The 24,216-nt window shown below is 38.8% G+C and overlaps 1 protein-coding gene across 1 annotated transcript; it reads left to right on the top strand.

Moving 5' to 3' along the window:
- The first annotated feature begins 16,710 nt into the window (after positions 1-16,710).
- Positions 16,711-18,331, top strand: LOC131679487 (uncharacterized). The gene has a single exon (XM_058960222.1). The coding sequence runs from the start codon at positions 16,712-16,714 to the stop codon at positions 18,329-18,331; it is 1,620 nt and encodes a 539-aa protein (XP_058816205.1). The 5' UTR covers position 16,711.
- Positions 18,332-24,216: the final 5,885 nt, after the last annotated feature.

The following is a 24,216-nucleotide window of genomic DNA, read 5'->3' as shown; positions in this document are numbered from 1 at the left end:
GGAGTGGGCGTAGCGTATTGGTAAATCGATTGCCTTGTACGCAGCGCACCTGGGTTCGAGTCCCGACCCCGCACATAGGGTTAGAAATTTTTCCTAAGAGATTTTTCTAACCCGAAGAGGCGAATGACCTTAAGGTTAAAACCTCTATAATTGAAATAAAAAAAAAAGCACGCATAACTCGAAGCGGACGAGCCTCTTGGTATGCTGCTACTATGAGTGAGCTTGTTTTATCCACGACCTGATCTGATAACGAAGATTCGAGGTCATTTGGTACGAGCCAGTTTGCCAACTCATGCGTAATACCGTCAGAGCAGAGAGCTACATCCTCTTCTCTGCCAGCTCGTGCAAATGTGTCGTGGTTTCCTGCAGTAAGAGTGTGCAGATTTGTACTACTTAAGTATCCCATTAATTCGGTACCTCTCAAATTGATATCTGGGCTGTCCCAAATTATGTAGTGGGCATTTGTATCACTGCCGATTATGAGGGGAAACCCATTTCTGCCACAGTATGATACAACCCTTTTGAAATCACCAGAAGGTTGATGGTTCATTATGCGGCAAATATTGCAAATAATAGACGTATTTCTTGTGTATGTTGTAAACAGTCATATTTACCGTGACAGCACAAATATCGCGAGTTTTGAGGTCGGATATAAGACATGCGTCTATAGAACTATTAGCAAGTATATGTGCACGAGGAATTTCACGTGGATTTGTCATGCCATTTTTGTTGAAAGCTACGAAGACGGGGTTAAATAGCTTTCCACCATAGAAGTTTCCTTTATGGAAATACGGTTCGTGAGCCAAAGCTATGGAAGCTTTTTCTTTCTGCACAAGGCGGGATAGATTCATAGTTGCTGTACGTTTATGCTGAAGATTAATTTGTGCTACTCTAACCATATTCGATTACAGCACTGCACATGAGCACTTGTTGTACAGCAACTAGAAGATACCAAACACTTTGGCTTATAATCGTTTATAGCGCCGAAATGTGTATTAGGGACATGACCATCAAATGAATCCCATGATTTGCGAAGAAACACGTCCACTGCGTCAGAGATTCGCGTAACACAGCAAGGGTAAGACCCTCATAGTCTATTCTCAACCACCAAAGACATTAGTCACAATACCAGTGTGCTCTCTGCTGCTACCCAAGCCAGCGTAATCAGTTGCTTTTTTCTTGTGTGCATTGTGTGAAGACCAAAGAGAACCGTTACTACTATTCTTCTATCAAGATGACTGAGCCTCATAAAAAAATGTGATTCTTCGGGCTCACACGGTGGACATTGACTTCCGGTCTTTTCGCATAAGACCAAGTATTGGTGATGTAGAACATTTGCTGAAGGTGAAAATGCAGCTTCGGTTTTCGGAAGTCAGCTTCATCCAGTTGGAGCACGTCAAGCACGCGGTGCTGATAACGTTCAACAAATTTGCCCAGAAGAAAAGATTCATTTCGCAAAACAACTTGAAACACATGCTGGATTGTAACACTGGTAAAATCAAGATCCCTCTGTATATGGATAACGGAAACGTGGAAGTCAAATTACATGATTTGGCACCACGTACTTGCAAAGTGGCCATCAAAAGATTCATGTCGTATTTCGGAGAAGTGGAATCCGTTACGGAAGACACGTGGAGGAACTACTTTCCAGGTATTTCAAATGGTGTTTTTGTGGTTAGAATGCGGGTAGACCAACCCATTCCATCCTACCTTACCTTGCAGTACAAAACAGAAGGGGTGATACCATTGTACAGCGAACTCTATGTACATATAAAGGACAAACTAACACGTGCCAGTTCTGTGAACAAACGGCACATTACGGACAACCCTGTCCAGAAACCGCTAAGAAAAGCTCATCTACAGAAAGAAATGCCAACACTCAGTCTCCAATATCATTCCCTGAGCCACAAACGGCTGCCAAATTTGTGGCTGATATTCAAGCAATAATGACAACTGCGAAAGCCGTGTCAAGTACCACAAACTCAACAGCTAATACCATCAATGAGGGAGCTACTAGCAATGACGGAGGGTTCACGCTCGTGACCCGAAAGGGAAAGAAGTTAGGAACAACACCTGATCGCGAACATCAAGGCAGTAACCCCGACGCTGACCTGGACATGTGCGAAGACGACAGAGATATAAATAACCACCATGATACAGTTGACGTGGGTCCAAATATTTCCCCGACCCGAATATATAAAAGACCCACGGCTCCGTGAAGCTAACGCCTTGAGCCGTGCCAAATAAACGAATTAAAAAAAGGATAAGACCTACGACACTCCGTGCGCGACTGGCATGGTTTAGTCCTGCCAGCCATTCAGTCCTTGGTACGGAGAAACACCTTGACTTGAGGACTCCTGTTTTCAGTCTCATCTTACGACATGGGAACAGGGACTCAGTGGATCAATTCTTGGTTGAGATACTTCAACCTGCCGGATTCCGCACGGCCTCTAGGCTGGTTTTGTCCTGAGAAAGATAATAGACTATTATCAACCTCCTAGTGGACCACAGCCAAATAGACGTAGGTTCATTTGAAAATAAATCTGAATAATAACTTACAGAGCAGTCATTAAAAAGTAGTTTACCGTTGGAATTGCTGCGTTGGGGTATTATTCCAGGAGCGTTAAAATCACTGATTTTAAAGAATGTCGACCGATTTCTTGTAAGTTTTTGTAAGTCTCCTTTCTAGAAATTGGTTTGCTCCCCAGTGCATTGAAAAGGCAAATACGCTGCAGCAACAAAAATGCTACAAATACGGTTTCAACTTTAATATCTTGGTGTCAAAATGAGTAAAATGCGTTGTTTGATTCTGCGGTTAATCGCTACTGCTATTCCTCCGTCTAATCCAACAGTTCGATCAAATCGATGAGTCACAAATTTAGAGCTACTGTCAATTTAATGTTCTTAAAATTAAAATTGAAATTTAAAAAAAATGCATATTATGTACCCTGAAGAAGTTGATAAAATCGTCTTCGCACGTTTTTAGTGATCTTGCATTCAAATTTAATTAATTTAATTCATTATATCACGTCCGGAAAGAACATTGAATGCTCTGTTCTTTGGATAAAACATCGAATGGATTGCTAAAATCAATTGGATTTTCGTGTAGTGAAGTTATAAATCAATGTTTCTGTGAGCTGAACTATTCTTGAAAACGATTGACCCTTGAAAAAGACTGATTGAGGTTGCTTTTTAAAAGGTAAAAATGCCTCTTTCACTGCTCTACGATCAACGCCAATAATGTCGATGCTGTCCGCGAAGAAAAAATGTATGTGAGAACTCGTAACGATGGTTCCGATTCCACAATAAGTTCGAGGTGGTTTAGGTTTACTTTGGCTCATTGGTGGCTGCGGACAATAATGCCAGCCGGGGATCAGAAGGTGTATTATATCAGGAAGTCGTGCATACTACACATAGAAAAAAATATTAGTAAAAGTAACAGTGTTCCGCTCTTAGCAAAAAACAATCAACGCCTAGGTTGAAAATAAAACTTTAAAACTAATCAAGCATAATAATCAAAATAAAACTAAACTTATTTTCAAACTAAGAGTATGTGTTGGTTGTTTTTTACTAAGAGCGAAAACCTCTTATTTTTAGCAACATCTTTTTCAGTGTGTATGGGATCCATGAAACGTTAAGATCCAGGAAGCTTCACCACCGTACGAAGTGCGTCATGTACAAATTACTGTTTGGACCGGTGATTCTCTATAAGCACGATATGTGGACAGTAGGCATCACAGAAAAAAAAAACAATAACAAAAAAACTCAATCGGCTCACTTCTGGGTACCATATCGTACCCACAATAATCATCTGTTCCAAATTTAAGCCAAATCGGACAAGTCTGGCTACTGGACCAGCGCATTTGAAGTTTGATTGGATTTTTCAACAGTAGCTAACTATCTAGCACACTTTCATCGCAAGATGACACTGTATGCATCAGTTTATCAATATAAGGGAAATAAGAAAGTCAAAGCCTGCGAATAAATCAAATAAATTCACGAACTGATGTCTGAATCAGTTTTGCATTTTTTCAACAAATTACATTGCTGAAAAATCCTATAACAGCTTCAAATTGGGCCGATAGTTAGATTTGTCCAATTTACATTTCCCCTCAATCTCTCATAGGGTTGCCACCCCTCCGGGTTTAAATCGGAGACCCCTGTTTTTGGAGACGATCGCCGGGCCCTCGGGTTTTACACCAAGTTCTTCGGGTCTAGTGTGGCGATGAATAATTTTCATGGAATATGTTTGTTTCAAACAAGTTCTTCTCTGTTAATCTTGGCTGTTCATGCAGCTGTCCTTTATAGTTGGATAGGGAGAAATACTTTGTTCTTTTGTTGGAACCTCCCTGGTGACTGACGAATAACCGTTTTTTATGGGCCAAGCAAAAATATTGGAAGACACCGTAGTGTGCTTCTAAGGCATTACCGCTTTCCTGCCTACTTCATTCGACTTCTCCCATTAACTGTGGCAGAGGGCAATTTTTGTTCGGATTATCCTCCACAGCGAGAGTGGACGGTGCGTTTGAATTTATTATTGTTAGCTGGGGAAGTGAAATTCCAGACCTATCAAAATAGACAAAACTGTTCACACACAAAAAATAAATTGCTTTAAGAGAAAAGCTCACCAAAACAAACCACCGACCGGTGGATGTGAGTTTGGTAATTGATACATCCACGAGTTACAAAAAGAGTGAAAGACTTTATAGGTAGGTCTGGTGCTTCTATAAAAGTCAATCCCAGATCAATAAAAATCTTCGGTAGAAAGCCTCACCGGAGGTAGCAACCCTAATCGTACACAATTAAAAATGCTATCAACTGATTGCACTAAAAACATGCACTAATTCCTGCTACCACGAAAAAATCCGTTTCGATGCTACTGGTCATCCTGTTCCGAGGAAATGTTCAGCCCTTATCCAATAAACGTTCTCTTCGTTTGCGAACGAACCCTTCTTGCCTTGGGCGGAATCTGAATATTTGTTTATCTTTCGAAATAGTGATTGCTCAATGCTCTTGTTTGATTTAGGTACTTTTCGCGCAATATATTCACTCAAACGGAAAGCCCTTATTATTTTATTGCTACATTCTTACTTTTATTTGTAGGCTATCTTGACGGGGACAGCAGTTGACAGAGTTCAGTTGTTTCCCATATTGTATCTTGTCTGTTTGTTTTCTGTTGTTCGGCATATTTACCTTTCAATGTACGTATAATGTTATCTGTTTTATGTTGTCGCTTCCTCTGGCATTACGTTGCCATGTAGCTCTTGTCAGCGGTATGAGGGGAGCGAAAGGTATTCCCAGAGAGTCTGGCAGCGAAAATACATCATCAAAACTCATTTCTGTTCATATGTTTGCAGACCGGATCAGCTCTTCGGCGTGGGTAAATAGCCCCCGGTGGAGAGTGAGATTATGCGACAATGTTTTTCGCCTCGCCCCTCACTCGGGTGCATGGGAAGTAGACAATGAGTGCAAGACATAATGAATGTGTTTAGTTGTTGGATGTGATATCCTTGCGATTTCCATGGAATCGACGATGGAATACAGATTAGTTGACAATAAGCTAAAGGAATATTGTTTAACATTGCATATTTGATTTATAGTTTGAGGAACGGTTTTTCAATTTTGGTTCGTTGATTTCCATAGATAGCTCTCTTATTCGAACGTTTTCATATAATTGAAAATATCAAATTATAATAATTTTTCTATCTATTAATGTAACTACATTGCTATATTTATACACCGTTCTGGAGCTACAAACATCGACAAGTATAACAACTTCTCTAAATCAGATGGATTTATCATGTCTGACGATGTGGCTGCTTGTTTCCAAGGGGATACATTCTAGTCAGTGACAAGTGCCTTCGTTCCGTTCGTCTCTTCAGTGGCAGTCATGTGCTCTTGATTCAATTTTTGTTTGATTATTGGATCAAACGGAATCTAGCAAACTTACCCAAACTAATTGTGTCGTTGCATCTTAGATGTGTTCTTACTTGGATCTTAGTGGGAACACATTAGGCATACAATTTTCCCGTGCTTCCCTTTTAACTCGATTGAATTAGGCTTAAGCATAACTATGATTTGCTTTAGAGCCGTAGTCGCAGATTCCGATGCTAACTTTGGCTTGGCTCTAAGTTAGTTTCGGATTCTGATGAGATGAAGTCTAAACGCAAATTCCATAACTAACTTAGTTATAGGTTTTGTTGTGCCTTGCGCGTGCATGAAATGGTTTTTTCCAAATTCTCTCATTAGTGGAAAAAATTGATTTTTACCCAAGTTTTTCTCCTTAAGGAGATATATCGTCGCTGTTGTGCTATCTTATGACAAGCACAATTTAGCTCTTTTCGAGAAAAACTATTTTTAAAGTTGGAGATTGAGTATCGTGAAATATTACAAGCATTTCGAAGAAGGTAATCGATGATTCTATGTTTCTCTCGATTTATGAGAAGATCGGTTGATTATATTGACAGTTTTTGCTTAAAATGCAGACTAAAAATAATAAAAATACAGTGTGAACAATACACTCTAAAGAAAAAAATACCCAATGGGTTATTTTCTACATTTTTCCGTGATGCCACTGAATGTGGGACACCCTTTAATAGCGTTTTTCTCGAAACCGCGTTTTCAAATTGGCGAACACGAAAGCTCAAAAACTAATCAACGAATTGACTTGATTTTTTATGAGAAGGCACAATATGTGTAGTCTGTCGATGAACTACAGAAAACTGAATAAAAACATTTTCTCCCTATTATTTTGAAGAGTGAGCGAATTTTACAGTAAAATATGAGATTTTTCGGTTTTCATGAAGCCATTTTCCGAAACTTTTTTCTATATTTTTTGATTCATCGAATAACCATAAGTCTAAGCTTTACAAATCTTTTTGAATTTTCTGTTTTAGACAATTTTATCTAGAGTTTTCGTGTTCGTCGCGGCGCACTTCGACGTAGAAATAGTTGGACGTCTGCTCTTGGAACACTCGTATATGTGACTCAGCGTGACTGAAAATATTTTTTTTCGTACACAATGAATGTATAAGAAGATCTTAACATTACACAGATATCCAAAGTTGTCTTGCTTTCACAATCGTAAAACAAAATTAATTTCGGTTTGAGCACTTTACACCAGACAATACCTAAAATACTTTTTCCATTGAAAGTGGTCCCATAACATTCATATGCTGCTTCCGGAGTGCCTACTTCATGATGATCCAGTATTTCTCAATTGGCTGCAATTTCGTTGCATTCGGGGAATTGAAATCCTTTGGCACGAAATTGGAGTCCTCAGACTTGAACCACTCCAGAACATCTTTCGAGTAATTGCACGTGCCTAAATCTGGCCTGAAAAGCGTAGGGCCATCGTAAGACCTCAGAGGTGGAAGTAAACACTTTTCGAGGCAATCTTTAAAATACATCGGCCGATTGGATGTTTCAGTTGTCACTGTGTTTCACACGAGAAAAACGCCTACCCGATCATATATTTTTTGGTAAACTTAGACATCTTCGGCCGAATTTGGAACGAACAGTGAAGAAGAGGAACTGAGAAAGCTGTCAGAAATCGGATTCCACAATCAACTATGAGACATTGCGGTTTAGTTAACAAATGAGTGTGGAGCTTCCGCACACGTTATTTTCCCAATACATTCTCTCGTCTATTGCGATTCGGTACCTTCTGGAAATAAAAGTAGATATAGAAAGTATCACCTTTACCCGAAAGACGTGTTGCTGTTAATGTCTCCAGATTCTGAACTGAACTGGCAACAATGTCTTCTTGATATGTTGTCTTTGCTCTTATCCCATATTATGAGGGAAACCTTTAATAAACAGACTTGTATTACTTTGAGAATTTACTGAATGTATGTTCCAGCCTGATATTTTCTTGTTTGTTCTCTGTTGTGATCCATGTTCAACGAGTAACGACTCCGGTATTTCTTCTTAAAGGAAATTATGAAATTTGGTTTTGTTCTTTTTTCTAAGATTATGTGAAGTGTGTTCGATTAGGAAATAAAATTTAAGGACAAGCAAATTCTGCATCTGTATCTGCATTTACCAGGCAGGATAGGATCAGGAAGAAGGGTCATTCTAGTTTACATTAGTTATCTCCTAGAGCGAGAAAAGAAATGAAAAAGGCATGATAAAATCCGTTACTACATTAATCAACATCTTGAAAAGGTATAATATTATCGAATAAATTTGGTCAACACCTTTCCACACCTCCTTGTTCATAAAGTGTCATTTTCGCCCAAGACCCGGAGGAATCTGAAAATATGTTTTTTTCTATCGAGAATTGTATAAGTTAATTGTATACATTGAAATTTATCTGAATTTTTTGTTAATTTAAACCGAACATTTTTTGTAGGTCCTTGTTAATCGACTTCTTAATCCATATGCCCCGCGCACACCTAAAAACTGATAAAATTTAAATAACTTTCTCGGGTGATTTTACATCGATTTATAGCATTCTACGAAGTTGTAGACAATGAGATTGTTCATTAGATTCTGACTTTTAGTATTTTTATGTCTTTAACACCAATTAGTAGAAAAAATGCGAATAAATTTCGTTAATAAACTTAAGTTTTCATAAGCATAAGCATAAGCATAAGAGATCGCCCGTAGTTGCTACTCCGTTATTGACCAGAACCAAATTAGGTTGCAAAATGTTGATTGGAACAACATGCTTGGGAATAACATGATGAGCCACATTGTACAATCTATTCCGATCCCTGCATGCTGATCAATACCAACGCCGGCTACGTCCGAATGCAGATCTTCTGGGAAAGGAAGGAATGTTAGTTCGATACATGTTGCTACTAGAGACCGAGGAATCCTCTGCATCTCCACATGTATCACGGGAAGGGGAGAGTTGTTAGTGAGTGTGCCAATAGCGTTATCATGTAATAATTGCTCTGGGCAGCCGGCTGCCGAGAATTTGGGAAATTTATCATTTGTTGTATTAATACGATTAGCAAAATAAGCAACTTGAACTCCGGATAGCCGGCTATAAGAAGCACTGCTTATATTTTTTAATAATATTCAATCACGCGACGAATTTATTCGTGGTTTCTATCGTGTCGGTGCTGATTTTACCCGGCGATCGTTTGAATAAAATGAGGAATCTTATACCGAAGGTTCATCAGACTCTTCCATAGATGTCGCGGAGTTGGTAGTTTGGAAGGAAATAAGGTCTAGGATTCGCTCCAAGCAAGCGATGCGACCTGTAAAGCATAGTTTATTAGGGATCATCCATAAATGACGTAGCATTTTTTGAGCAATTTTTACCAGCCCCCTCCACCATCGTAGCATTTCGTCACAAACCTCTAAATACTCCCTGGTAATTACGTAGCTTGACGGTAACTCTCCCCCCCCCCTGTCTTCGTGATTTTTTTTAAAATAAAAACCGATGTTAGTCATTCCCCTTTGAAAAAGCTACATAGCCTGACATGACCCCCTACCCTCCCGTCGTCACACATCATCACAAAATGCAAAACTCTCCCCTCTCCCATATAATGCTACGTCATTTATGGATGATCCCTTAGTTTGTAGTTCAGTTAGTTTTCGAAAACACGATCGCTCGAAAAAGATCTTGTTTACTTTTTTGTTCTTTTAAAATCTGGGTAGCCGGCTACCGAGAGTATCCTATGTTTTCTAAACAAAAGCAATTTCAACTCCACACAACCGATCGTGGGAGTATCTCTACGATATATTTTTTGGGTTGCAAACTATCGAGTGATAACACGTTATACAGACAAAGAGTTATGATAGCTCTAGATGTTATAAATCAGCGAAAGTGTTTCCTATTTCTAATATCGGATTGTTTGTGAAATACATGTATACGAACGATTATATCGAACATTGAAGGGAAATACAAAGGATCGTTAACCTGATGGACGGGCTTGTTACCAAAAACGGAACTTGAAATTAGATTCATTAAAACAGACGCGGCGAATTTTCAGTACGTATTGATCCGCGTTCATCGATACTAGTCAAATTAAAGTCTTATTGGAGCTGATTATTCACTTACCAATAGCGTTTTCAATATAATAAACTTTCCCCAAAAGTTGAACAAAATCTATTTTCACACATCGTCGAACCTCCTGTGTATTGAAAATGTCCAAAACTATTGATTGTCAACTGCCAATAACTTTCCCTTCAATATAAAACACTCCCGAAAAGTTGGCAAAAAATTCGATTTTGACACATCGTCGGACCCCCCCCCCCTGTGCTTAGAAAATGTCCAAACTATTGATTTTCAACTGCCACAACATGTCCTTCAATAGTTATTTATTTCTAAACAATTGAAATTTAACCGCATCAACTTCAACTCGAATAAACTATAGACACTCATAGTAATAGACCAGCGAAGGTACTTTTATCGAGCCAAACGAACTGTCAAAATCCGGAGCCAAACGAGCATGACGTCATTCAATGCAAACAAGCAGAACAAGTATTGCGATTTTATTTAAAAAAATATATTTTGTTATTCACAGTAGGCTTCACTTTTCGTGTTCGTATTGGTATTTCACAATGTTATTTAGAAATATATTTATTGTGTTCAATATAACTACACAAAAAACATTTTACTTATGCTCGTTTTCATCAACTTTGTGTTGGATTGGATTGGATTGGATTGGAAATTGGATTTTTTTCTCAATTTCTTGTTGCTCAGTATCAAACATATAACTTCTCTTTTGATTCATATATTGAACCACTTGAAAACTTATTTTGATAAAAACAGATGATCGAATACAGTCGAGCACGTTCGAGCTTGCACATTTTTGGGTGATGCCAGTTTAACATGCTTGTTTTTCTAGTTGCCAGTTTTGCGATTCTTACATCCGCGAGTCTATTACTATGAGTGTTCACAGAATAAACGGGAAAGTAACGCAAAATGTATCGCGATAACCACCGATGAATTATCGACGATGACGATGAATCCGACGATACATTATCGTTAACGGAGTTTCCGATGACGTTGACGGGTGGTTAACGTTATCGACGATGACGATTAATTATCGATTAACAACCCTGAACCTTAAGGTTCGCCCAGGTTAAGTCTTCGGTACGGAGCAATACCTCGACCTAGGAACTTCTAGCATGTTGTTAGTCGCCTCTTACGACATGGGAGCAGTTCCCAGAGGTTCTATTCTTGGCTGAAATAGTGCAAAAAGATTTCAGCCCGCCGGACACCACACGGCTTTTCGTTAATAAACTTAAGTTTTCAATCAAAAAACTTTAAAATAAAAAGTTGTTCTAGACCCCCCGACAGAATATTTTAATTTTACTTTCAAATGAAAGAGAAAAGTCCATTCTTTCATATTCCGAAGTTTTACAGATTCCGATTTTTATTAATAAACTTGTTCGACAAAGACACCGTGAGACATTCTTAATTCTTTTTTAAAAGATCCACGGCTCAGTTGTGCTAACGCATTGAGCCGTGTCAAATAAAGCTTAATAGAAAAAATATATGGGCGTCCCAGTCTTCAAATGCGATTAACTTCCATTTTACTGCTCGAAATAGCTATATTTTTGCACTAACTGAATGGAAATATGTGCACGTACATTGTATTTGATTCCGTAAATTCTATGGATAACGAAAATAGTGTATTTTGTGAAAGTGATAATTATCTGCGCTGATTGGTCCGTACAATTCAACCAAGCAGTGAGGATTATTAGGACTGCCCCTTTGTTATTCAATGAACTGCGCCAGGTATAAAATATATATTAAATGCCTGCCGCCAGGCATAATTCCATTCAATGATGCACAGACGTGCCAGTTTAATGCATACAATCATCAGCACACATAACAGTAACGTTTTTTTTTGGGAGTGCAATGAACGGATTTTAAGTGTGTGCGTGCGAGAGGGTGGTTGGGTGCGAAAGACCCAAGGGGTGAGTCGCTTAGCACAAATCGAATTGTGCTCACAAACAAACATCGTGTTAGCTTGTGCCGCAATATGCCACGATGTGCCAAGCTGTGCCATGGTGTTCAGTAAAACAAAAGCAATGATTGCTATGATTATTGAACTACACTTTGTTGACAGTTTTTGAGTTGTTAAAAGTGTGCCTAATTGTGCCACACATTGTGGTAACGAGTGAAATGATCGTGCATTAGTGTGAATCGTAATCTTATATCGTGTTATGGTAGGTGATACAGTGTGTATGGCACATTGTTCTAAGCGACTCACCCCTTGGAAAGACCCCACTCTCTCGCACTTTAAATGATGTGCGGCGTGTTCAGATAAATTGTCCCTATGTTTGTAGTTCGATTAACGATTTGATTTGTTGTATTGTGTGAAGGAGATTATGTTGGCTTATTGGATATTATAAGTTTCTTCAGATGATTTGATACTCAAGGCAAACAGGGACAATTTTTTACGTATCATCGTATATGCTACTATAAACACAGTTTTATAACGATCCGTAGAATCAGATTAATTGTATAACTGCTGCATGTATGATGGGATTTGTACATCCACATTAAGGCCGGCATATTCTATGTTTGGCTAAATGACTCAATGTTCATCCCATCATGAATGCGGTCGTATTTGCTATGCTAATTGACTCAATTTTTATTTTACTTCATTTGTTTGCAAATTTCGCAGATCAACTAATGAAATGCTCCATCAAAAGTAATGTACTGGCACTACATTCGTTGTCGGTTATTATCATACGTGGCAATTGCAGATGCATTTTGATCCCACTATACATGTTCGATAGCTCGGTGGGGTCCCCGGATCTGGTCAACTGCCTTCCGATCGGATGATGGGAAAACCGAGATGATGGTGGTCTGACAGGTACGCGCACTGTTCCAAGTGGGTTGAGATTTGGTGTAATTTCGACCAAAGAACATATAACACCTCACTTGGACGTAAACAACAATTTAATCACAACTATTTATTACAAAAACTAAACTAGTAAATTATATTTAAAATAAGTTCTTCCGCACTCGCGCGGCTTGATTTTAACGATGCCAATAATTTTTCCCGCGCTGCTGAGCCGTTGGTAGCAGAAGCTCCGCTAGCACTCCAATTTGCGCTACTCAGCACAAGGGGATAGCAATGTTAATAGTGTTGGTCACCAACAATATATATGAGAAATATTTAATAATCTTGTCCGGTGGGTTACCCACATTACTTCAAAATAACCGAGATGGTAATTACCCACTTGAAATTTTGGAACAAACCTAACATTTGAATTTTGCCACGAATTTGTCTAGTGTGCACGTTTTAAATTTTCGAGGTATGACCAATATTCCATTTGCACAAACGCTTTGCAAGTGTGAATGTAATGCGTATATAGGGGAAGATGGGGTAAAATGCACCCCTAAGGAAATAAAATCATAGGTTAACTATAGACCGTTAATTGGGAGAATTTAATTATTGATATCATTTAGCCAACATTTTACTCTGAAATTAAAATCACTTCGCAAAATATTCAAAAACATGAAAAACATTCAATTATTCAAAATCATTATAAATCGCTCTTTGAAAAATAGGCGGGGCAAAACGCACCTGTGCGTGGGGGAAAATGGACCACAACGACGTTGGACATTCGGCTAACGGGAATATTCAGCGATTCCGATTCGAAGGAAGCAGCGCCAGTAGCAGACTGCTTCGGTTCAGCAATACGCTCCGGTATCGGACGAAGCTAACACTCCGGCAGGACGAAGGTTTCAATGAGGGGCTCAGCCATAAGTAGCAGAGTCCTTGCACTTACTGCTTGTCGAGTGAACAATTCCGACGAAACCACTGCCACTCTCGCCAAGCTTGATCATCGTCATAAGTGCGACGTCAGCGGTATAGTGCCAGGAATAGTCGAGAAGAGTGCCAGGACTGACTTGCCGAGAGCTACAAGATTAAATAGCAGGGCGTTTTTAAAGTGACCGTAGTATAACGTAGAGGCTTTAGGCAGATGATTTATTCAGCAGAATAAGATAGCAAAATTATCCAAAACATAAGAGCTGGCTGTCGAAGTGAATCCACACACATCATCACCTACAGAGGCAAGCAATATTGGAACGCAGCGAAATTCCTCATAATGACTTGATCTCGTTAGATGAAATTCCAGGAAGTACAATTTTCATAGCATATTTAATCGACCGAAATTGTAGTCCTCAGTCGACAGAGAGACTGATAGAGTAGCAGCAGCTAGGAATTTTCTTTCGAAAGCTAGCAGCGGTTTCGCGTATCCTGCGCTAAGTAGAGAGCGTTAAGACAGATCTCCGAAGCATGTCAAGTGCTATCAGATGAGAAAAAAACCTCGCATCTATGACCAGTACGACAAGGACGGTCTGCTGACCAACGGTTCCGTCCGGTACCACCATAACACACGGCACCGGCGACACATATATTCACAACATACTAATTACTTATCCTTCCGAAAAAGTAAATAAATTGACTATGAAATTTATCATTCGCTGCCTAGTTATTTCGTGCCAATTTGAACAAGACAGCAGATAGCTTTATTGCGGTGTCAAAATGATGGCTACTCGGGATATAATATAAATTTACATATAATTTCTCCTCCCTGATATTCTACCAGAATGTATAATGCTCTGCATTATTATGATCCAATCAAATCCTTCTTACTCCTTATCGTCAGTGCCGAGCGCTATTTTGCATTTGCCGGCCAAATCAACGACAATGCGATAATCGACGAAACTTTTGCTGTAATGGATCTTGAACACGAATAATAAATAATTGTTCCATTCGAAAGCGATAACCTTGTTGTCCTCATGTTTGCAGCTATCATACGCTGGTAGGCTTTCTGACCAATGGAAACGTTCTTCGATATGGGCATTGAACGATCAAAATCATTTCAACAACTTATCATCGACCGAATTCGTTACCTATAAAGTTCAGGTAAACTTCACCCCCTAAAAGGAATAATCAATCGGATCATCTTGTTAGGAATTAACCCACGAGCAAACAAACAAATGTGTACAAATCCTTATCCATCATCCAGAAAGCAATCGTTTCATAGCCCAATGTTTGATCTTACAATTCAGCATATGCCACCGGGGTTTACATCCAGCGCCGATTGGTCAATGTATGAACCAGGTTACCATTGTTCCAATCCTCATCCCTCTTGAGTTGATATTCTTTCAAAGAGCATCGAAAGTATTCAAGTAATGTAAATTTTAAAAGTCCGTGTAAACAAGTCTTAGGTAAGCAAGCACACCGAACTGTCAGAAAAGTGAGCAATATAGAGCATTGTCATACAATGCTCTATATTATTGACAGGTATATGAATGAATCAGTTCAGCATTAGTGATGCCAGGTCTATTTAAACAATAGCCTGCAGTAAAAATATAAAAGTCTGCCGATTGCTACAAAAATCTTCAATAAATGCGACGTAGAAATGTAGTATGTATATAATTTAAATGATCAAAAATATTGAAGGCTGGTGTATAAATTGGCTGGCATATGCTTTGTTCTGCTAAATATTTGTAATCTGCAAAAGATCTGCAGTGAAAATGCAAAATCTGCAGATTTACTAATATATATGCAGATCTGGCATCCTTTTAGTATTCCCCACAGGAAATTCATCCAAATGGTGTAAAAATATGGGGAAACAAGGCAAGATAGGTATTCAGAATATGGAGTTAAATGAGCAGCTTGCACTATTTTTGATTTTTCAATAGTTAGAGGTACCAAATCATCGGGGCAATAGGCAGTAACGAATTGGGGATAAAAAAGGAAGCATCCTATCATATAAAATTTTTTGACGAGAAAGGTCTATTATTATTCCTACGGGTTTCTATATTCTACGAAGTTATTTCAATCGTAAAAATACATAATTTTTGTTACCGCATCATTTTTCTTATATCGAGTATTTTCGAAGATATTGGACATCTTTTGAAAAATAATATTTTTTTTCAAATCATCTATAATTCTATTGGAGACAACAGGAGATAAGTAAACTTTACTAAGTTTAGTAATGTAGCCCGTTTTTACCCGTTTGATAGTTATTACTTTTGAAACTTTGCCTAATTTTAGCTTCTAAGTCGCAGGAGATAGACCTATGAGCTTTTCTGTAAAGATATGTATCTTGATTAAAAGAATTTCTTTCTGGAACGTGCTGAAGCTTTATCTACTATATTTAAGAAGGTATTTTGAATAAAAGTTTTAAGAGGTCATTCATAAACAACGGTCAATAACTTAGCGTGTACTATAAATAGAGATTTTTGGTTTTCAGTAAAGGTATTCACAAAAACAAGCTTATTAATATTTCTGAATGCTTCATATTGATTTTAATACTTTAAAAAAATTATCAAATATCTCACTTCAAGGGGGATTAGTCACTTTAACTATATCATCAAAATGGAGGTCGTGGATCATTACATCCTAGAAGACTTCATTGCTGTATGCTTTACTTTACTTGAAAAAACGACTTGAGTGGGCGAAACAATATAGATTCAACTATCGAGCCAATAGCGTTTTCGTTTTTTCTTGGTGCTAAACCGGTGTAGTGCAAAAAAGACTGATTACACCAAAGTTTCAATGAGTGTAGCACCGACTACACCGGTGTAGTGCACTGCCAAAAACAAAAATTCCATAAGAATTTGCATACTTGTTTTAGGACCCAAATGGTACTCAAAAAGAAAGTTGCTCGGAGCAAAGTTTTATTTTTTTTTATATAACCGTGTCCCACTCTACTGTGCACTAAGCAGTGATCGTAGCAACCTTACAAGGCAGTTCGAAAGTAAAACCGTGAAATGACCGACAAGGTAGAGATTTTTAGCTCGGAAAAAATAAAATTATTCGTTTCAAAATTTGGTCAACTCACAGATGAAAAGTCCGGGCAATGCTGCGAAGTGCAGAAATATACATGGGAAACGACAAACCGGCTCACATTCGAGGTAATTACTTTGGATGCAGCGATAGTAGGCATACGTCCACCGGACAAGGATTTCAACTCGGACGAAGTGATTCTTGGTAGTGGAACATTGAAAGCCTATCTTTACTATGCCAGCCAGAACCTATCGTCGTCGATTCAATCGGCACCGCTGAAGCGACGCACAGATTGGGGTCAACGCATTTGGTCACCTTACGTCAACGGATCTGATTTGATCCTAACCAACGTAGTTCTGGATGATTGCTGCAATTTGATGATACAGGTTAGATTTAGCGTGTCGTTCAACAATGTTGTTCGAATCGGATATCAAGTGGTAAGTGATAAAGCTCGTTTACTTGAGACCACTCACCGGTTGGTATTGAATCTTGGCGGTGGACTTACCGGATATTGCGGCATGTATGATCACGTAGTGCAGCTAAATGCGGAAGGCTTCTACCGTGCGAAAGGAAACACGCTTCGGGATAACGTAACAAAAAGCATGGCAGAAGATCTGGTAGATCTGCGGGTTGCCCAACATGTTGGAATGGCCATCTATAGATCAGATCGAATTGGTTTTAACGGCGTTTACCGTCTTTCCGAACCAGTCGGGATGGTGTTCAACACGAGACTGATTCAGGCGCGGAATCGACGCGTGATGGAGATTTATTCAGACTTCAATTGGATGCGCTTTTCGACGCTGGATGATTTACCCGAACTAGCAGGACGTATTGGTCCTTTCTATGCAAGCCTTGGGATACGGAATGTTGAGCAAATTTTCAACATTGATCAACTAGTACATTCCGTGGTGCGATTTGTTGAAGGTGATGATCTGGAAAGCGGTTCGATGTCATCGGTACATACTTCTGACACCATGGGTGAATCTGAAATGCGATTCATGATAGACGATTTGTTTCTAAAAGATTTGGAGGATAAAATTCAGGCACTGAAAGAAGTTGGATTATTAAGTATGAAAGAAGCACGTGAGATTATAATTGATCTGATAATTATGAGCTTGGACTGTATCAGTGTTACCGCCACGGATTCCAATGTGCTAGATGAAGAAGGTGTTCGAACAATTATTGAAGAATTGATACTCAAGGCTGTTTATTGTTCCAGTGTCAGTATCGTAGACAGCATAAGTCAATCCACCACAGATTCCACTGTGATAGATGAAGGAGGTGTTCGAAAAGTTATCGATGATTTGATATTAAAAGCGCTTCCTTGTTCCACTGTTTTATCTACATCCGCTAACGACATCAATGATATGAATAAGGATATAAGTCGTGAAGAGGTGCTGAACGAATATCAGAAGCATGGGGGCATTCTTCTGCAGCTCACCGAGACGCCGTTTTTAAGAACATGCAAAAAGAAAAGCGTGTTTTCTCTACCAAACCGTATCCGGGAATCTCCGCGAATAGTTTACGAGCACAGCGTTTTTTTGAAATTTGGTCTATGTAAAATTCCTTCAAATGATAGAAATAAATCCATCTCTGCGAGATGAACTCAATGAAAATTTTATCCAAAACTTCAAATAGCTTTTCATTTCCCATTGTTGTGCGGTTCGTGTACGATTTTCGCAAATAAAGTGGGCTATTGGATCTAATTCCGGGTGGTTCCCACTGATCTGGACTGGGAATCGATTCAATATTGAATATATCCTGTGTCAATATTAAATAGTATATATGAGCGGAAATGCGGCGGCACATTGTGTGCAAACCAAAAATTGAGCATTTTCCACTCGTTTCGAAATGTATGCTGGATGTCGGTTGATGTGAGCTGAATGCAAAACCAATCACCGGGCAGAGAATCCACACATCATCATCGGTGCTACCATCTCCTATTGATGCCTATGCCAGATCCTTGATGTATCAATACGTATACACATCGAATGCTTTTGGGGAACCAATGATTCGAAGCTCTTCTGTGTACTAACTGTAGGCAATAAAATAAATTGTTCGCTTCGATTCGATCCCCTGTTGACTCGCTATATGTGGTTCGAACTCCGTGAGGGAGACTGCGTTGCGGCGACGGTTCCATTTTCCATTCCACAGCACCCAAATGCGATTTGAGAGAAGAATGGAATCGATAAAACCGAGCTTCTGCTTACATTTCACTGCGGCGCTGCTGGCATCCACTCAGGAGGTACGTCGTATGTATTACCGAACCGAAGCGAGATATTGCATTTTACGTCACTCTTACTGTATGCTATATGTACCTTTTCTAAACAATGCCAAATGTGATCCTGTGGCGCAATTCGATGCGAAACCAATATTTGTGTGCTCACTGGATCGAAATGATGGGCATGTTTGGTTGAAGCGGAAATCCTTTGTATCTGAGTATGACTCGAGCCCGAATTGGAAATTCAGTTGCGAACCCTTCGCTTGTTTGCAAACTTTGAACATATAGAAAACCAATAGAATACCTCAAAGACGTTAAGGGTATAGATGATGGCTGGAACTTAAAACTAAACATAATTAATATTATATTTTAAGTAAACAGCATCACATCGAGTATTTTTGTCAGGACATAGACTTGTAGAATAAATTCGGTGAACTGTGATAGCTATTACGCCAAAGCTAAGTTTATGCCATTTGTCAAGTAATTGTTTGTTGGTATGGCTCAGTTAGTAGATAGGTGTACTTACTGGGAAAATGATAGCCGGTTCAAGACCCATTGCCGGTTGCCATTTTTGCCTTTCTCATATAGAAAGGTTATACAATCACTCTGAAAAACGTCAACCTAATCCCGGCCCGGAGGGCCGAGTGTCATATCCCATTCGACTCAGTTCGTCGAGATCGGAAAAAGTCTGTCTATGTGTGTGTATGTGTGTATGTATGTGTGTATGTGTGTGTATGTGTGTGTATGTGTGTGTATGTATGTGCGTATGTATCAAATAATGTCACTCATCTTTCTCAGAGATGGCTGGACCGATTTGCCCAAACTTAGTCTCAAATGAAAGGTGCAACCTTCCCATCGGCTGCTATTGAATTTTGGATCGATCGGAATTCTGGTTCCGGAATTACGGGTTTCAGAGTGCGGCCACACGGAAATTTCTCATATAAACTATAGGAAAAATTAAAAATAGAATTTTTATTTTTGATGCTAAATGTGTTGAAGGTGCATAAAACGTCGAGATTTGATGCAAACTCGAAAAAAAATTGACGAAGGAATCTTTTTTGGATTTTGGCACATTTTTGCCTCTCTCATATAGAAAGGTTATGCAATCACTCTGAAAAACGTCAACCTAATCCCGGAAAATTTTTTTTCGACTCGCATAAGGTTTCTGGATTTTAACAGGGGCGTAGTTGATGGTTTACGGAGAGGGGTTACACCCCCCCCCCCTCTACTGTTCACTCCCCTCCTTTAAAAATCTCCTTAAATCATCCCTCAGACCACCACCTCATACCCCTCCCTTTCAACCCCATCATCTTTAAACCACCACTATATTACAAAGCATACCAATTTAAGCTGGGGAGTCGTTCGTTCATGGGACTTTCGCCCTCCTCACATACCCACCCCCGCATGACAAAATGAGTTAGTAAGCAGATAACATTGATCTAATGCTGATTGGGCTAATGGAGTATGATATTTTTTTGTTTCAAGTGTTTCACCGTCGACACGTAGCTCATCAAGTTCGTGGCTGGCATGCCATTGTGTATAAGTGCAAAGTGTACTAAGAATGTAATGGACATTTCCACAATTATGTTGAACATAAAAAACCTCCGTGCCATAGTTTAGAGAAATGAGAAAGGCACAATTGCACCGCTAGGTGGATTAAAACAGGTTTTTTCCAATGACGCTGTGGTCATGTAATATTAATATCGCACCTAACATTCTGAAATTGATAGATTCTTTTTGATACAGCGTAGTCGATCGAAATTTACAGGTTTCTTTCAAACTGTTTGCGTAACAAAAGATCCTCTAAGCACAGCTCTAAGTCCCTATCACATTGTAATGAATTATTTCAGGAATTCTACAGTTTGTTTCACCACACAGTAATAATCTTATCGAAATAATCATTTCATTTGCCCTCAATTGTACCACTAAAACCATTTAGGCAACCGATTAGTGAAATTTATGATGTTTAATTCGGTGTCAAATATACGAAAGATGATTTATCTTCGTTGAATCTTCCTTCCCCCACAAACCGTTACCGCAACCGGAAAATATTCCAACCAGAACATGTGCAAAGCTCAAGCACTTCTTTGCAACCACGTCGTTCATTTGGTTGGGCTGTCAAATAAAAACTCACCCTCACATTAGCACCCCTTCCAAAATATAACTGTCACGCGCCTCGAAATCTACAGCAATTTCTTCATCGCTATAAAACAAATATGAAAATAAAGTAAGTATTTAATTATAAACAGCCTCTCTATTTATGCTGGGCGCATATTATCCGCTTGGCTCGTCCTATCGTCACCCCCTTGCTAAGCCGTTGTTGTCGTTCCCGCGTGAGTATTGTGACGGAACATAGTGGGATAATGCTGAAATATAAATAAGTCTTATAACATTAAAAATCTATTAAATCTGCCAGAAGGAAAGAAACGTGGCTCGGAGGCACGTCCTGTTGGGAATGTGTGTGTGCATTTGATGAAAGTGCCAAGAAGTGTCATTCAGCGTATGCTCGATGCTTATACTGAAATCAGCAAATAGAGTTATTGGTGCTACATTATCTCTGAAGGAGAAAACTGTTTCTGAGTCGGACAACATGCAACTATTTGGGACATTACTGCACTATCTGTTGTGAAATGTTCATTTTTGGATAGTGGATGATCAGAAAAACTTCGTTGGGCGGTGTGTTTTCGAGATCTAGCTTATGCTAGATTTTATTAAGTGATTGGGCAAAACCGGAACAAAACACAATTGCCAGAAGAAAGAATGTGATTCGACTAATTGGATTCCAGCACGTGCCGTAATAATTTGTATCGACACCATACCTGTATTTTGTTCCGATAGGGAATTCGATGAATTGTTTACTGACTAGCTAACAACAGTGGAATTCAATAAGCGTTTACTGAACAACATTCATATTGTTCCAGAATCGCAAGGTATCTATCGGGTAATTATAGACGACAAATCGTTAGTAATATGAGAGAACAGGAAAAGGTGGAGTAATAGTCTTCGGACTTCATAATATGCCCTATGTAGTTAAAGTATTATATTTTAGGTACACTTAAGATTTGATTATTGCATCCAGCATTCACTACAAATTTAAAGGAAAATAGCCTTAAATCGCATGGATCACTATTTTTATAATTCGTTTATTCGATACGGCTAAGTAAATGTTAAGTCTTCGTTGGATTTCGTACGTGCTACTTTCTATAACTTGTTTCGCGACGGGGAAACACTTGTCTGGTCGCCTGCTGCATCTTGAGGTTCATTTACTTTTCTCTTATCATTCACGTAAAGATGGAAAATCCGTTCGTGAAGGGTTTAGGATAACTGGTTCTTCAAATAAAAAGAGTGAAAGGGAGTTCCTTTTCACAGCACAGTAGAACTTACTTAATTCGCTTAGAAAGGGATTGATCAGTTCACTTAAAGCAGGTCGCCAAATGCAAGGGACCAATTTTTGGGCAAACAGATGACAATGAACTGACCCGAAGTCCTACCAACTAACCTTGATGCTCTCTTAATTTGGAACGAACGAAGAACAACATTCAAGAAGAATAGAAAAATTTCTCTCACTCTCTATTTCAGTCATTTCTTCATGAACAACTGGCCACTCTTCAACGAACCTGCGTAACAGTTCAGCTGGCAAACGCTCAACGAGAGTTTTCGCTCCGTAATTATACTGCATGTGTCTTCCGGCCTTTCCAGATCTGTTTCGACAATCATTCGCTATATACAATTAAACATTCAACTGAATGAAAAAATAGTTCTTGTGATCTAGTTCTTTTTACACAACTAGTCTGCTAATCTCTAATCGGTAATGCTTCGGGCTCACGATCAGATGTTTTTCGTAGTCTTTTGCACTTGAAGGTCACAAAACCCGCGCTGAAGGTGCTGGCTGTTGATGTTGCGGTGCTTGATGCTGTGTTTTCAGCTGAATATTTGCCACAAATTTGGAAACCTTATGTGGTTCAGATGATGGTAGTTGGATTGATTTGCCGTAGATGTGTTGGCAATCGGTTGTGATGTATTCTCCTGACCCTCTTCCGCTTAATGTTTTCCAGTAGGTCTCGTTAAATTCCAGTACTTTCACATAAGAATCTGCCCATCATGAATGCATAGCATGGCATGTGCATATGTTCACACAAAAAATATTTGGCGATGGTCTGTTCCTTCAGTAAGAAAAACGGTTTTTTTGACTGATTGGACTATGAATAGTATATGAAAGGGAGTGCTTTAATAAACGGATTTTACACTTCATTAATTTTCATGATAGTCCAGTTACATGTTGGCGAAATCTAGTCAGTTACCCTAACAGCAAGTACGTGCTACCAGGCCGGTGCGCAGAAAGTTTCTCAAGGGAAGGTACACAGCAAAAAAAATCTTGTAACTTTACGTCTTGCCAGATTCACATAAAAGGAGCGTCCCAATTCACAAAAAATTTACATTTAATTAAATGTAAAAATGTGAGCTGTTCGGCTTTTCCTAGGTCATTCAGTCTGAGTTTTACATCATAAAAGTCACATTATTTAATTTTACATATTATAACATGTAAAATCCTATTATCAGATAGAAAAAATCCGTCGCTACGTTGTTTACGTCAAATGTAATTTTAATTTTTTATAAGAGTGTAGGGTTTTGATTTGTTTACCTGTAAATTTACGTCTTATGACCCTGACATATACGAGCATTAAAAATGACATAGTTTTACGTTTAATTTTAATTTTACATGGCATTGAATTTCGCAAATCACGTAATTTTACTCCACATAAGGTGTTTGTTCTGAATGGTACTAAGCGTAATTTTATGTCATTGCGTATGTAAAGTATATGTTTCATAAAAAATTAAACGGAACGCGGTTATGTTTAGTCATTCCGTGATTTATGGTTTGTTAAACTGTGTCATGTTTGCAATTACGTCAACGATAAAACTTAGATTTTTTTAGTGTTTCTTATAAATCAAAGGTACATAAATTCTTAAACTCTGAAGATTATTTCCGAGCCGGGAAGGGCCGAGTCTTGCCTATCAATCGATCCAGCTCAACAAATTGAGTCAATTTCTGTTATCGAAAAGGATTCTTCATCAAACATCGTTACCTGCTGGCTCGTGGTAGTATCGGAATCTTAAAGCAGTATTTTGTAGTAGTTAAGCCTACCGATTAAATCTAAACCTGCTGTTTACCCTAATCCTCATTCCCCGGGTGCATCGTTAGGTATAACTTCAGGATGGATTGTGCTCCTGCTCTTTTTATTTTGTGTTAATCGTTCATGTTTCCTC

Source organism: Topomyia yanbarensis, chromosome 2 (assembly GCF_030247195.1).
Source record: "Topomyia yanbarensis strain Yona2022 chromosome 2, ASM3024719v1, whole genome shotgun sequence".
NCBI lineage: Eukaryota > Metazoa > Arthropoda > Insecta > Diptera > Culicidae > Topomyia > Topomyia yanbarensis.
Note: the sequence above shows the minus strand (reverse complement) of the source record. Positions and strands in the feature narration are given on the sequence as shown.

Coding starts and splice junctions, on each gene's coding strand:
- LOC131679487 (XM_058960222.1), top strand. CDS start 16,712: ATGACCGACAAGGTAGAGATTTTTAGCTCGGAAAAAATAAAATTATTC.